Source organism: Aspergillus neoniger (assembly GCF_003184625.1).
Source record: "Aspergillus neoniger CBS 115656 unplaced genomic scaffold BO87scaffold_8, whole genome shotgun sequence".
Lineage (NCBI taxonomy): Eukaryota > Fungi > Ascomycota > Eurotiomycetes > Eurotiales > Aspergillaceae > Aspergillus > Aspergillus neoniger.
This window is the reverse complement of record NW_020291136.1, coordinates 856,299-869,490: the sequence shown is the minus strand read 5'-3', so window position 1 is coordinate 869,490 and position 13,192 is coordinate 856,299. Positions and strand designations below refer to the sequence as shown.

Below are 13,192 nucleotides of genomic sequence, written 5' to 3'. Positions count from 1 at the left end.
GAGAGCATTGAGTAACCAAATTAGTTGAATTGTACTCTATGGAGACCAGCCAAAATTTTGCGCAATAATGTCACGGGACTATGTCTACTTTCTATACTCGACTCACTGGTGCCACTTTGTAAAAGGAAATAGCTGGGTATATCTCTCATGAAAAAGACGCAGGAAACTGGTGCTGTCACATAGCCAGGGCCCATGGGGAGCTTTTTAACGTGATACGGAAGTTTGCATGGATCAGAAAGGCCCCGGGATACGAGGTTTATTAATAGCAAATATCGACAAGAGCATCGGGAATCCTCCCTAGAGTACATAAATTGATAGTACATGCAAGCTATATTGGCATCAATGCATCGAATGAAACCTCCTATAGGAAGGCTTCTGGTATCACTAAACGAGAGATAAGGAAACCATTATGAACAAAGATGAGCGACATCTAAATCTGATCGCGTAAAATTGACCGTCTCACCCCGAGGGTGTGAGACTATCAGGCGTATATGGCCATCTATGACATCAAAGGCATAGCATCGTAGATCATGGCGGGAGAAAGCAACTCATACAACAAGGGGGTGATTAGGAAGTAATACATATATATAGGCAGTGTTAGTGATCGATTGACTGAGACATTGTGGAATCAGTCCACTTTGGCGCTTATGAAGCAGTCTCAGACGGACTCATAGGCCGCGTTGTTTTCGGAATTGCGATGCTCCAGTTCTCCCTGCAGTTCCGGAACCATCGTACGTCCCGGAAGCCATGCATCGTGGAGAGGCAGGATCAGGCTTGGGTTGACATACTTCCTCAGCCGCAATCCAAGTTCTTGTCCACCGATGCGGATCGGAAAAGAATCGCGGTCGAGGCCGGATGGAGGAGAGAAGGTCGAGGACGGGGACGGGGAGATGTCCCCCCCACCAGGCCGCTCGCGGTCAATGCTCTTTAGAGCGATGAACTTCATAAGAGGCTCGTAGGTCCGTGCAAAGAAGTAGCTGAACCATACGGTTGCCATAAGGAGGGGCACAATAAGCAAAGAGCGCGTAATAGCCCGGCGTAAGGCAAGCACGCCGATCATCGCGAGCTGGAAAACAATCAAGCCCATCAGAATTCGACTGCAGATCATCGGCCATGCGCGTCCCGTCGAATGCTGCTGATGATCCATCGCGTACAGAAGCTGGTACTTGTAGATAAACTTGCCGATGGTGAAATAAATCAACCCGAATAGGCATATCAACCATGAGCTAGGGAACACGCTGTATACAACACAGATGATAAGGCTCAGAACCGTCTGCGGAATGGAATACCCGTAACTGAATGTAGGGGGTGTGGATAACTCAGCATAATCCCGAGGGGTCTTAGCGGCCAGAAAGTTGATGGGATACATGGCAACACTTCCGAACTCTAGGAGTCGGAACGGGAACAATCCTATTCCTTGAAGACATAGGAAGTTAATGTAGAATGGAGCAAAGTTTTCCAGAGTCTTGGCCAAGGCAAAGGCTATGGTCGTAGCATCTTTGAAGGCGTCTCGCAGATTCTCCCAGAACCCGTAGAATGTCGTCGCAGTTCCGAACACCGTGAAGACAAGAAAGAGGTTAAAGAAAGAGAAGAAAAAGGTCTTCGATATGACTGACAGCTCAATGTCACCTCGCGACATCATGCCTTGCTGGTTCGAGAGCCCTGTGATCAGGTTAGCGCTGAGAGTAGACATGAAAAGACGTTGGGATATATCATACAGTTATACAAGTAAGGCACAGCGACAGTCAACAGCGAGAGGACCAAGGTCGGCAGACCAGTCTGCACAAGGGACTTGGCAAGTGGGTTCCGAGCAAGAGCGTCGGCCAATTGAGGGAACACCTTGTGGAGAGTCTCGTACTCAAGCAGATAGGCAACGGGAATCAAAAGCACCGACCAAAATACAGTCAGGAAGCCAATGACCACAGTGATGAACCAGGATTGCATCATCCGCCTCGAGCGCGGAAGGTAGGTGTTTTTCCACACGACATCAGCTGGTGCTGGTGCCAGTCTAGCGAGCAGTTGCATGGGGTGAGGATCAAGTATGGCTTGTACAACCATCTGAGACGCGGCAATCGACTCCATCGTGACGAAGGCGACCTCAGTAGGCGGATATTCCTTTTGGCGAGCAACCTGGATCTTCTCGTCGAGACGACGTAGCTTTTCTTCATAGTAATCGATCGCATCGATGTTCTTATAGCGTAGCTTGAAAGGCCCATACCAAATGCGCACTGTTGGCCGCTTGTGTGCATAGTCCGTAACATGATCGCGTCCTCCTTCAGAGAGAAGCTGGATTCGTTCACTCTCTCCATCCGAGACAATACTAGAGCCACGCGGCTGCTGGTGCATCATGGTCAGTGCGTTCGGACTTGCCTTAACCCGTTTGTAGCCCAGGTGCCTAGTCCAAGCCCGCTCGAGATTTCGCAGAAGTTTCAGTCGCTCGTCGATCAGGTGGTCTAATTCGCGCCAGTCCCGACACAGTGTGACACTCTCGACCTTACCCACTTTAAGGCCTTCCATGAAATCCTTGATCTTCTCCTCGGCCCCCAAATCCGGAGGGATCCCAGACAAGCGAATAGTCCGATCGGTCGTACTGGTCTGGCTTCCAAGGTATTTTTGCCTCGTGCGGATGACCTTATTGGTCTCTTGGATGAGCATGTAGACAGCAAGCCCAGTGAAAATGTATGTAAAAATGACATACATCCACAAGTAGTTCGGATCCGATATGATCTTCTTCTTGTCTTTGTCTCCATCGAATGTCTCGTCATCATCGTCATCCCAACCAGGAACCCCCGATTTACCGGTATTCTTGTAGTGTGTCGGTAGAATGATAACCAAGGCGAAGAAGAAGATAGCGGAGAGGAATCGAATGGCGAATTTCAGGAAAGTGAGGAACTGTGATAACAACTTCGTGTCAGACAAGGCCGATTCTGACATCTAGCCCGTAGTCGAGGCGAAAGACAGAACTTACAACGAAAGCATCCAAGCCTGCAGACTCCAGCACCTGCTCATCAGTGATCCGATATAGTACAGGTATCCAGCCAAAGAAACTATCGGGTAGTTCGGGCAAGTATGAAGCTGCGCAGCGTTGTCGTCGCCGAGCGGCGTATAGTTCGGTCCATTTCGGTCGTAGAACCTATGAGAGACGCGAGCTGTTAGAGGAATTCCATTCATTCTTGCAATCCGCAAAGACTAACACAGAAGGAGAAAAAGGCGCTGAGCCCGACGAGTAAACTGATCACTAGTTGTGTGTACAAATCGCGGCCCCTCGTCTGGTCATCCCAACGAGGCTCATGCACGTCAATGGGACTGTCTACCACGACCGCGGCGGATTCCGTGAGAGACATGACGCTCCAAAAGCAGATGTTCTGCGCCGGGGATGTAGTGGATGATGTTCAGCTTTGTTAATGCATTCGGAAACGTTTGTGCTCGGGAGGATGCGTAGGTCAAAAACAACTGACGTCAGGGGCCTGGGTCACGCTTTAGATTGTAGACGGACTCGCGACCTGGAGGATGTTGCTTGGACGCGAAAAACAGAACTGGAGAAGTCAGGCGACACCGATACAAACACTCTACACCGCAATCTTCGCGCTAGGAACGGCAAATTGGACCCGAGTCGGGCATCGTTTGCTAAAACATATGTTGACGAACCCAAACTCAAAAGTACTAGTCTCGTCTCGTTCTAGTTGGCGATGAGTTGTGCACGTGGCTTATTCAGCGACCGTTTTTTATGCCGCTTGCCGCTTGCCGCAACTACAGACGGCCCGGCGTCAAACGATTCAAGGATCAGGCCAGCACAATCAAGCTATTTCTATTCTCTAAGATTCGACCAACATGTACTCCGAACTCATGATTAGGCTGATCAGTGCCAGATGGAAACGATATGGACAATACATTATCTAGTTCTGTGAATGCCGTGATGCATCATAGTACAAGTCAAGCAGACATCCAGCTGACCATGCTTGGGTCGGGGACTATAAAATATAAGATTAGCCAAGATTGATCGACACGACGCAGAAATAAAGAGTAAAGAAAGGTATTCAAGACATACGGAGTCTGCACAGTGTGCACCATTCTTATTGGTTAGTTCTGTAAGGCCCTTCCATGGACTTTCCCTCAAAGCCCGTTTGCAACCCTCCAGACGTCGAGTAATCTGTTGGTAAGTCTCTGTCCGTTCTGCCGGCGTCGTCCTGCGAGCAAGGTCGAAATGCAAAAAGGCGCGGAGGAAGTACCCACGCTGCCAAACCCACTCAGGACCTTGGTGGTAATTTCTGCCTTTGGCAGTTGCGAAGTCGGTCGAGTCCTCGGAGTTATTGTAGTTGGGGCGGTAATTGAGATCGGAAGGGTCAAGGGTGGCCATTCCTACCGGCCCTACCAGAACCTCGTCGGCAAGAGCGAGAGCTGCGAGTGCTTTGGATGAAGTGAACAGGTCTGGAGCGACGGTCATGGCTATCGGGAAATTGGAACGAAGCTGATAATCCTCGTATGGCTTACCAGACCTGTACAGATCCTTGTAAATTCCCCGTCTATTGATGATGTTTGCGTCAATGTCGTACTGGCCATCGTCCTTTGGCTGTAGAGGAACATAGTAACAGCGCTCGAAGTTGGCCCGAATTCTTGACGCCCACTCCTTGAAAGAGATGGATTCCCCATCGCCAATGTCGACTCCATCATGTTTGTAAAGGCCTTGCTCGTGCAGTTCAGCAACCCAGGTCAAGGCGCTGTACACTAGCCCAGTTATCTCAATGGCTGCCCCGTCACGTGGCGTACCAGGTACGCCTTTGTTACCAGCTTTTGCGCTCTCACCCATCTTGTCCTGCCATGTCCCACAATTGTATTGACTGCCACCGAATATCAGTCCTGTTTCCCAGTCGACTTTGACATCAATCTGAAAACCTTCCTGTGTCATTTGCATGTCAAGGTCAGGTCCCGCGTTGTATTCCCGGAAGGAGAGTCCTTGTGCATGTCGCTGTAAGACCTCCTGGATTATTTCGGATATCGTCGAATGTTGTGAGTAGGCCCTAGGGTCATCATACGGGAACCATACATCATCGTATGGTAGGAAACGCCTGGGAACAGTATGATCCAGAAGCCTCAAACCATCTGGTGCCATTTTGGTGTAATCCTGGATGGATTGCAGGAAGAACCAAACAGAATCCCGAGAATTGTAGCGCGGGAGCTTTCCACTGCTCAAAAGATTCGGGATCATGCCATGCTTCAATACACTCGCAAATGCAGTTATATGCTCTTTGGCATCCTCAAAGCGACTTGTGCAGAGAAGGAGGCCTCTGAGTGAAATGAAGACGTCGCGACCCCAACACCTTGCCCAGTCTACCGCGAAATGTGGTAGGCCAGCTGCAAGACTGGGTACCTTCTTCGTGGGCCACAAAGACGCTGAATTCACATATCCAGTTTGTTGGACACTCACCATACCTAATTGATGAATGAATTCTTGCCCGTTCTGTATGTGCGGTCCCAGAAGTTGAATTCCTCGCTTCCAGGCAGCATTGTAGGCAACCTGAACGATTATTGCAAAGTACCGGGGTAAAAGGAAACTTGGCAGCTGACGGACGGCTTGAAACTTTTCCTGAAGCCATGCAGCTGGCCTGCCAAGGGCAGTGTGTTCGTCCGTGTGGCCCAGCTTCTCCAGGCGAGCCACAATATAGTCCAGAGCCCACTGTCCATTTCGCAGGTGATCACACAGTGGGTGGCCGAGTTCGTTGTATTTAATGATGTTCTCAAGCACGCTCCACCACCCCTGTAGTCCGGCATAGACCAAAGGCCCGTGGCCGGGGATGTCGTAAACCCCGTCCTGGCCCTTACTCGAGTCTCTCTCCTCTGCTTCGCAGCGGTAAAGCGCGAAGTTCAGATCAACTAAGCTGAGATCCGAGAATGCATGATCCACGCCTTCGGTGATATAATTGTCCAGTCCACTTGCATGTTCAACACTCGGCATGGATGTCTCAAACAAGGCAATAGACCCGGCAACAAAAGAATCCAAAACAGATATGATGGTATCTTTGCCAGACTCCTCGATCTTGGTGCCTTCAAACGTTTTAACTTGGCTCGGCAGGCCTCGTAGATAGGATTTGTCTGCTCGTATCCGCTCCTTAGTAGTTTGGCTTGCATCAACTTCTAAGAGCCACGTCCCGATATGCTTGACATGAGTACCGACAAGATGTGTGGGCCCCAGAACCGATTTTCCGTCTTGACCAGGAAAGGCTGTATGTGCAATCAAGAAAACACCCTTCCGTGTTCTAGGATGCACCCTGTGCACTGTGATATACTCGCCGTCATGATGGATGTGCGTTTCATCATACCCTTCAACACCCATTCTAGTATGAAGGTCATTGAGTAGTTTTTTGATGCCTCCTATTCCTCCCTCAAGAGAGTTTAACCCAGTCTCGGGGGCTTCTGAAAATTCAGAAAAGTATAGCCGATGTTCATGAACGAGATCGACAAGCCGGGAATATACTTCATCGTAGCCGATGACGCTGCCAATGGCTGAGGCACACATGGCCACCAGAGCGCCATTTGGTAAAGTATCCTTTGCGGTTCTCTTCTGCGCCGGCATCTCGTTGTCATGGGTGCAATCCATGAATAAGGCCTGAACTGGTGTAGGTCGGATATGAGCAACTTTCTCTTTGCCGGAGTCAAGACCAGAAGAAGCAATCGCATGACTACTACCTGAAGAAGGCAAGTCAAGGTCGAAACTACCAATTGGACGTCCGCCATGACGGTGAACAAGACGGCTCAGTTCCCCTGTACTCCAGGCCTGCATGGCTTCACGGATGAGCGCATTTATGCCGAGACGTTTGACAAATATATAGTCAGCTTCCTCTGAGCCAGTGAATAGTTCCGCGAAAACGGTCAGATTGGGTCGAACTTTGCGTGCCTCATCTAGCAGGTACTCGGCAACCACCAATGGTGTCGAATGGCAATTGTCAATGCGAAATCCTGAGAAATATTTGGCCATAAGACGAGTGTAGTCCGTCATGAAATCCCAGAGGAAAGGATTGTCGTCACGACAACTGCCATATCTCAGCTTCACGCAATCGCCCCAGACGATTACTTCACGTCGCAGATAAGCCCTAGAGTCGGGCCCCGCATTGTCCCTCAGAGCATCAGCGTTCCATATCCAACCGTTATTCACCAGAGCCAGCGCCCCTTTCTTGTGCTTCTTGGTATCATCGTTCAGAGGTAGCCTCGTGAAGTACGTTTCAATTAAAGGGCTTTGTGCCGTGACGGCGCCGAGCTTGGGACCATGGTCGTCAATCCTTAGATATTTTATCCGGTTGAAGACTTGATTCATAATCTCCGAGACGTCTCCATCGTACTCCTCATAGAATGGAAGATTGACCTCGTCAAGTATTTTGGACAGAATCTCCTCGAATGTATTAGTGTCAAATGTCGAAGGATCGTGCGGACCAAAAAGGGCTGTCAGTATAGCTGCCCCAAATTGCAAATCAACAGCTCTGCTAAACCGCCCCAAGACCTGCTTCGAGGTGGGTATAGCGTGTTCTCGAATGAAAGTTGCTTGTTGTTTCAAAGTCCAGTTCTTGTAGTCTGGAAGGTTGAGTTGCGCCCATTTCTTGTCTGTTAGATTAAGGTCTTTGGATGTTTTCCATTGATCGAGTATTCTCTGTGTGTCGGCCTTCACATCAATGGCATAGAACTCCCATAGTCGTATTCCAGAAATGACTTTGTCCCGCATAGCATTCATGACTTTCATCAATTCGTCCACAGTTTGAAACTCGGTGGGCAGCCCAAGAGTGGAGAGTTCTTGGCCGAATTTCAGCAGTGCAGTGTCCAGCTCCAGCGCTGCCTCAAGCCATGGGGCAGTTTCGACACTGTAACCAGCTTCTGGATGTTCCTCCAGCCATTTGCTGTTATGGGCAGTGTGGTTCCATACAACGTCCGTAAGCGACAAAAGCCCATATTCATCCTCCATCTTAGAAACAAGACGCGCAACATCGTCTTCACCATTGGGGAACACGGCGTCATCAAATTGCAGCTGATCAAAGATGCTATAAGGTGAGTTCGAAGCTCCGCGCTTCATCAGGGGCGTGAAATGAACCATATTGTAATTACGTTGGCTAATGCCGTTGAGGTGCTTCTCCCAGTCCTTGGGATACTGTCCCATGAACTTTGAGATCACAGAGTATATAGAAAGAGCATTGAGTGGAAGATCTTGACCGCGAAGAGTCAACTTGGGTGAGACATCGATATAGTGGGTTGGAGTCCTCGTTGGCTCTGGGGTGGGTGTTGATAGGACGGAGAACTCAGGAAGCGGGGAGAAGGTCACATAGAAGGCGAAGGAACCCGCAGAGGTGATGGGGACATCAATCTGAATGTTCTTGTTGAAATCCGGTGATAGGCTAGATTTATGGAAAATGTCAAAGGTTGATAAACTTGTAACCATTCATTTCTCTTACCTAAAGCTCCGAAAAGCAGACCGATTGAAAGATTCACCCTTCTCGGGGATGTTGACCCATAAAGCACCCTCTCTACAGATTGAGCTGCTGCCTTCAATGACAAAGCGAAGCAAATATGGCGGGTCCGTGGGAGAAGGGAGGTAGAGGTATCCTCCAGGAACATCGGGCGATCCATCATCCTTCAGAGGCAGCAGATAAACCTGCTGTGGAGAGGACATTGTGAACTCGAATGATACTATCTGTCACAAGTAGAGGAGCTTCGGAAAGAGCTTCGACGAGAGTTGGTGACAATGGTGAGTCTAGCGGCGCTACTCTTGGTGAATTGCCGGCCAGACTAACCAAGGAACGGAGATGAATGGATATGAAGGCAGGATGTCCTCCTAGAAACGACACCGTGTAGCCACGGCACAGAGGTCGCTGGCTATTTATGAGGAAAAGAACAACTGGACGAGAAGCAAGGCCGACCAAGGTTTCCTGTTCCTGGGAGGTCCAGGGCAACCCCGCGGGATCACTGACATCATGAAAGAAGGCGGGCTGGAACGGCCCGGGCGAGAACACGGGCCTCCGCACGCCTCCTCATTTTTCTTGTTGGCCTCCCCTCATAGCCCCGGTCAGGCCATTGATGATCTGGCAATTGTACAGCTCATTACTGGCGTGGATGTGATAGAAATGAAGAAGATTCATACATTCCGGTGTCATTGCGGTCTATAGTCATCGGTCTATGTGCATGAGAAAATCTCGACAAAGTATACCTACCAACAAACGCTTCCCCCAAAAAGATAGATGGTGATAAAGATAGACAAGTTGGTGGAAAGAAAGGAAGGAAAGTGACAAGGATGGGGAAAACACAAGAGGAGGGGGTAATGCATGAATCCTGCCCCCGTTCACAACCTGGCGCTCAAAACTGCCTGGCTGGTTCCACTGCTGGTCACCCGCCCCGTTTCAACGTAAGAGATAGACTCCGGCTTTCTGTTAAGACACAAAAGGAACAGATTTCCCTAAATTAACAACCCGAGCATAAACCAAAGGAGAGGATCAACAGGTCCAATTTACCGCTCAATGTAAGAAGGAATATCTTCAACGGACATACTGCCCTCGAGAACACCTATTTTATGGTCAGTATATCGAAGGCAAAAACCATAATAAAGAGCAAAAGAACGGGGTTACTCACGGTACACAGCCGTAAGCAAGGGAAACTCCTCCTCAAGGCCTTGCTTCTTCAGGAAGTTGTTTACCTCAACCGCAGTCAAAGTACCCTGGAGCTTCTGGCCGTTGAGTTCCGTCTCCTCGACTTTCTCGATCGACTGCTTTCTCTCAATGCTTAGTTTTGCGCAGCGGAAGTTCCGACCACCGCTGCAGCTAGTAATCAGATCGGCAACACCTGCACTCTCCTCGGTGAAAGTTCGAGTATTGATGGTGGCCCCGAAGAACTTTTCACCAAACTTGACCATCTCGAGAAGGCCAACCCGCATGATGGCAGCCTTGGCATTGTCACCCCAGCCCATGCCATCGACCCAGCCGGCAGCAAGAGCAACTACGTTCTTAAGGGCGCCTCCCAGCGACACGCCCGCGACATCACTCACCACACGGATATGGAAATACGGGCGATGGAAGAGCGACTTCAGGACCGTGTGGTCCACAGGGGGGTAGTCGGACGGCAGCGCTTGCAGCTTTACTTGCGATAGTTGGCCGGAAACATCCTTGTGCTCAAACTGAACGAGATTCTCGGTCGAAGTAGACGGGGAACGATTGGGAGATGGCGCCTTGGAATCCATGTGCGGGGGATCATAGGCGATGCTTGACTCGGACCATTTTTCCAGTGCGACCTCGCTCGCGATGTTCGCGCCAGATAGAGCACCGCAGTAGATACCCAGGATCTTGCCAATGGTCTCCGAGAAGAGATGAATACCTTCTTCGTTCACATCAACACCCTTGATGCAGGAGATACCCCGCGCATAGGGCAGGATCTTGCCCTTGATCTGCTCACAGGTCTTGATGATAAACTGGTGGGGCAGGTTGAAGACAAGGATGGTACTATCCTTGACTGCGTCAACCAACGAGGGATTAGCATGCAGGTTGGAGGGAAGAGTAATTCCAGGCAAGTATTTGATGTTCTCGTGCTTTTGGTTAATCACATCCGTCAAGTTTTGTGGGCCCTGGCACAGCGGTGAAGAGGGATCATGGTGCCGGGACGATTTGGAGATTTCCACCTTCTCCTCAAAAACCCACATCTCAACCTTCTCCTCGAAAATTGCGGGGTTGCTGGCGGCATTTTCGGCGACGATTTTGGCGATGGCGCATCCCCTAGACATGACCCAAGTCAGCCCTTCCCCTCTTTCCTGGCACTAGCACCATGACGAAAAGCCATCTTGCACATACCAGTTTCCTGAGCCCACCACCGTGATCTTGTGTTTGCGCTGGTACGGTCCGAGAGAGCCCATTGTTGCTTCGGTAATGGCGGGGATGATCGACGAATGGAAAGGGCTATGCGAGTAGTAGCGGACTGCGACGGGCCCTCGAGGCTTATATGCTGTGGAAGGTGATAGACACGGCGAAATTTCCCGACTCAATGGGGTAGGCAGGAGGTGATAGACGGTCGGGGGCCGAGGTAGAGTCACAGGCACAGTAGTCCTCGATGGAAAAGGGCACGTCCGGCGAGATAAAAGGCGCGCTGGAGACAGCATCCACATGCAAGGCCGCAAATGAGAAGGCAATCTTATCGAACCGGCGTCGGTGTGGTGGTGCCCTGATGTAAGTGAGCCACTGAGCCAGGCAAGTGCAAGATAAAAAGGCGGGTTCGGAACCCGTGAATGTGGATCTTTGCCTCCCGCAAGAAAACTGGACCAGGAGCAGGGGGAAAGATTCTGATGGAAATATGACGATCCAGTTTCTATGGCCTTGGACTACGGTCGGCCTGTTCAGGTCTAGTGCCTTGCTACTAAATTGTTGGTCCCACTGTTGGGAATTATTGTCAGCCTTAATGTAGCACAGGATGGAACCCGAATGGCTGGCGCAAGACAAAGCGCGAGTGATCTTTGACTGAAGACGGCTACCAGGGACCGCGAACTAGACCGGGAAGGGGGTGGGATTTATTTGCCTCAGGTTCAATGGTTCAATAATTAGACTCGGCCAAGTCGGTGAGGCCCAGTACTATGAGATAAGTCACCTGGGCGGTGAGCCACACATATTCTTCCAAAGTAGAGACAGAACTCACTATCGGGTCTTCGGTTGGGGACTAGTGCACTTCCGGATTAGTCCGCGCTACCCCATCGGAATCAACGAAGAATTCGGTTCTCGTGAAGCACATGCAAGGCTTTTTTCGTCTTGTTCCCCGAACGGAGAAACAACGCATCCCTCCCCATCATGGTAAGCTTTCCCCTAGTTGATATCATGCATGCACGTATACTTACCAATGCTTTTTCTTAACCAATACAGGCTCCTACTCGATCCGTCAAGAAGCCCGCAAGTGGGAAAGGCGCTCTTCCGTCGTCTAAGCCCAGCTTTCTCCACGATGAGTTCCGCACCACGAAAAAGGACAAGCGCTTGATCAAGCACAGCAGCTTTGTGTCGCGGATAGAAAAGAACTCTCAGAAATCTACAAAGCGCCGGCGTGTCTCCAAGAAACTTGCTGCTCTGGACTCGTTGGCCGATGCGCTTCCGGACGCCGACGACGATGTCGCCGACCCTAGCAAACAGGTTAATATCATTAAGCAGAAAACCCTGCAGCATAGACCGGGTGCTATGAAGCGTCGGGAGAAGCTGGAACGGCTGGAGCGCGATCGGTTTGCGAAGAATATGGCGCAGATGTCCAGCATGCAAGCACCAGCGCCAACCGCTACCGACTCCAACAGCAACACAGATGAAGGCTCGGTCTCCAATCGATGGGCGGCCCTGCGGAACTTTATATCTCAAACTATGGAGCAGCAGCCTGCCTTCAAATCAAGCAGCTAGATTGTCGAAATATTGGAATATGGATTGTCTCGAGCGCAACTCGCTCAATCCTCCTTTTCAATCTGGGTGGCAGTTGGCACAAGTTGCAGCCGGTTGCTGTAACAACCCGCTTTCCAGTATAATCTGTGGCAGAGTCAAAATGCCACTGGTTCCCCCCTCAGTTGACGCTCCGGGCTACCGCGTACGTGTCACCTGAGGATTATCGCTTTCCCATGTTGACAGGGCGTCCCAGGCGAATGAACCAGTATAGACGCCTCAATTGGAAGAATGGCAGCCGTGACTACGAACTTCCAGTGTCATGAAAAGTACGGAACCGTTCAGTTGGCCTAAGCTAAATGTACGATACGACCTTGACACATTTACACATTCGTCAAATGGACGAAGCTTACAGGAATCTATGTAAGCATAATCAAGGCCATTGGGTCAAGAGGAAGGTTCGGTACAATTAGTAGCTCAATGCTTCCTGGCAGACTTACGTCTTTTCAAATGAAACAATGGAATATGGGGAGGTATAGAGGATGTCTTCCCAATTTATGCCAAACAGATCTATACTATTCTATCGAGAATCTCACACATGTAGCACTTATTCGGGTTATTAATCAAGACCACATGCCTTACTGGACTAGAATGGCACAGATCCGCATTAGCGAAGTCGGTGCCTGGGACTGACGGGAGCGACGATCGGGACCGCCACCGCTCGTCGCACTTGGAAGCTCCCAGATGACGAAACACGAGTCCTCATCCGCCCCGAGTTTCACAACCTCAGAAACACAAAGCACGAAGCTCAACACATCTTCCAGACTTCTTCC

General features: G+C 50.2%; 4 protein-coding genes across 4 annotated transcripts; 1 reads left to right on the top strand and 3 right to left on the bottom strand.

Annotated features, from left to right (window-relative positions):
- Positions 1-243: 243 nt before the first annotated feature.
- Positions 244-3,609, bottom strand: BO87DRAFT_330022 (putative DUF221 domain protein). Its single transcript, XM_025620281.1, has 4 exons — positions 3,195-3,609; positions 2,969-3,133; positions 1,719-2,892; positions 244-1,662 (listed from the first exon to the last, which is right to left on the bottom strand). Exons 1-4 carry the CDS (start codon positions 3,342-3,344, stop codon positions 659-661), a joined length of 2,493 nt encoding a protein of 830 aa, XP_025482323.1. The 5' UTR covers positions 3,345-3,609; the 3' UTR covers positions 244-658.
- Positions 3,610-3,789: 180 nt separating this feature from the next.
- Positions 3,790-8,896, bottom strand: BO87DRAFT_457155 (putative glycogen debranching enzyme Gdb1). The gene is made up of 3 exons (XM_025628781.1): positions 8,433-8,896; positions 4,049-8,375; positions 3,790-3,971 (listed from the first exon to the last, which is right to left on the bottom strand). The coding sequence occupies exons 1-3, from the start codon at positions 8,648-8,650 to the stop codon at positions 3,897-3,899; spliced, it is 4,620 nt and encodes a 1,539-aa protein (XP_025482322.1). The 5' UTR covers positions 8,651-8,896; the 3' UTR covers positions 3,790-3,896.
- A 217-nt stretch (positions 8,897-9,113) lies between these two features.
- On the bottom strand, positions 9,114-11,379 carry BO87DRAFT_354320 (glycerol-3-phosphate dehydrogenase family protein). Its single transcript, XM_025621277.1, has 3 exons — positions 10,812-11,379; positions 9,604-10,736; positions 9,114-9,537 (listed from the first exon to the last, which is right to left on the bottom strand). The coding sequence occupies exons 1-3, from the start codon at positions 11,120-11,122 to the stop codon at positions 9,482-9,484; spliced, it is 1,500 nt and encodes a 499-aa protein (XP_025482321.1). The 5' UTR covers positions 11,123-11,379; the 3' UTR covers positions 9,114-9,481.
- A 355-nt stretch (positions 11,380-11,734) lies between these two features.
- BO87DRAFT_232839 (FAM207/SLX9 family protein) lies at positions 11,735-12,743 on the top strand. Its single transcript, XM_025618777.1, has 2 exons — positions 11,735-11,798; positions 11,868-12,743. The coding sequence occupies exons 1-2, from the start codon at positions 11,796-11,798 to the stop codon at positions 12,381-12,383; spliced, it is 519 nt and encodes a 172-aa protein (XP_025482320.1). The 5' UTR covers positions 11,735-11,795; the 3' UTR covers positions 12,384-12,743.
- Positions 12,744-13,192: the final 449 nt, after the last annotated feature.

Coding starts and splice junctions, on each gene's coding strand:
- BO87DRAFT_330022 (XM_025620281.1), bottom strand. CDS start 3,344: ATGTCTCTCACGGAATCCGCCGCGGTCGTGGTAGACAGTCCCATTGAC. Junction 3,134..3,194: donor GCGCCTTTTTCTCCTTCTGT/GTTAGTCTTTGC, acceptor CGTCTCTCATAG/GTTCTACGACCGAAATGGAC. Junction 1,663..1,718: donor TGTGCCTTACTTGTATAACT/GTATGATATATC, acceptor ACCTGATCACAG/GGCTCTCGAACCAGCAAGGC.
- BO87DRAFT_457155 (XM_025628781.1), bottom strand. CDS start 8,650: ATGTCCTCTCCACAGCAGGTTTATCTGCTGCCTCTGAAGGATGATGGA. Junction 8,376..8,432: donor TCTGCTTTTCGGAGCTTTAG/GTAAGAGAAATG, acceptor CCATAAATCTAG/CCTATCACCGGATTTCAACA. Junction 3,972..4,048: donor GTGCACACTGTGCAGACTCC/GTATGTCTTGAA, acceptor TATATTTTATAG/TCCCCGACCCAAGCATGGTC.
- BO87DRAFT_354320 (XM_025621277.1), bottom strand. CDS start 11,122: ATGTGGATGCTGTCTCCAGCGCGCCTTTTATCTCGCCGGACGTGCCCT. Junction 10,737..10,811: donor GTGGTGGGCTCAGGAAACTG/GTATGTGCAAGA, acceptor GGTCATGTCTAG/GGGATGCGCCATCGCCAAAA. Junction 9,538..9,603: donor CTTGCTTACGGCTGTGTACC/GTGAGTAACCCC, acceptor ACCATAAAATAG/GTGTTCTCGAGGGCAGTATG.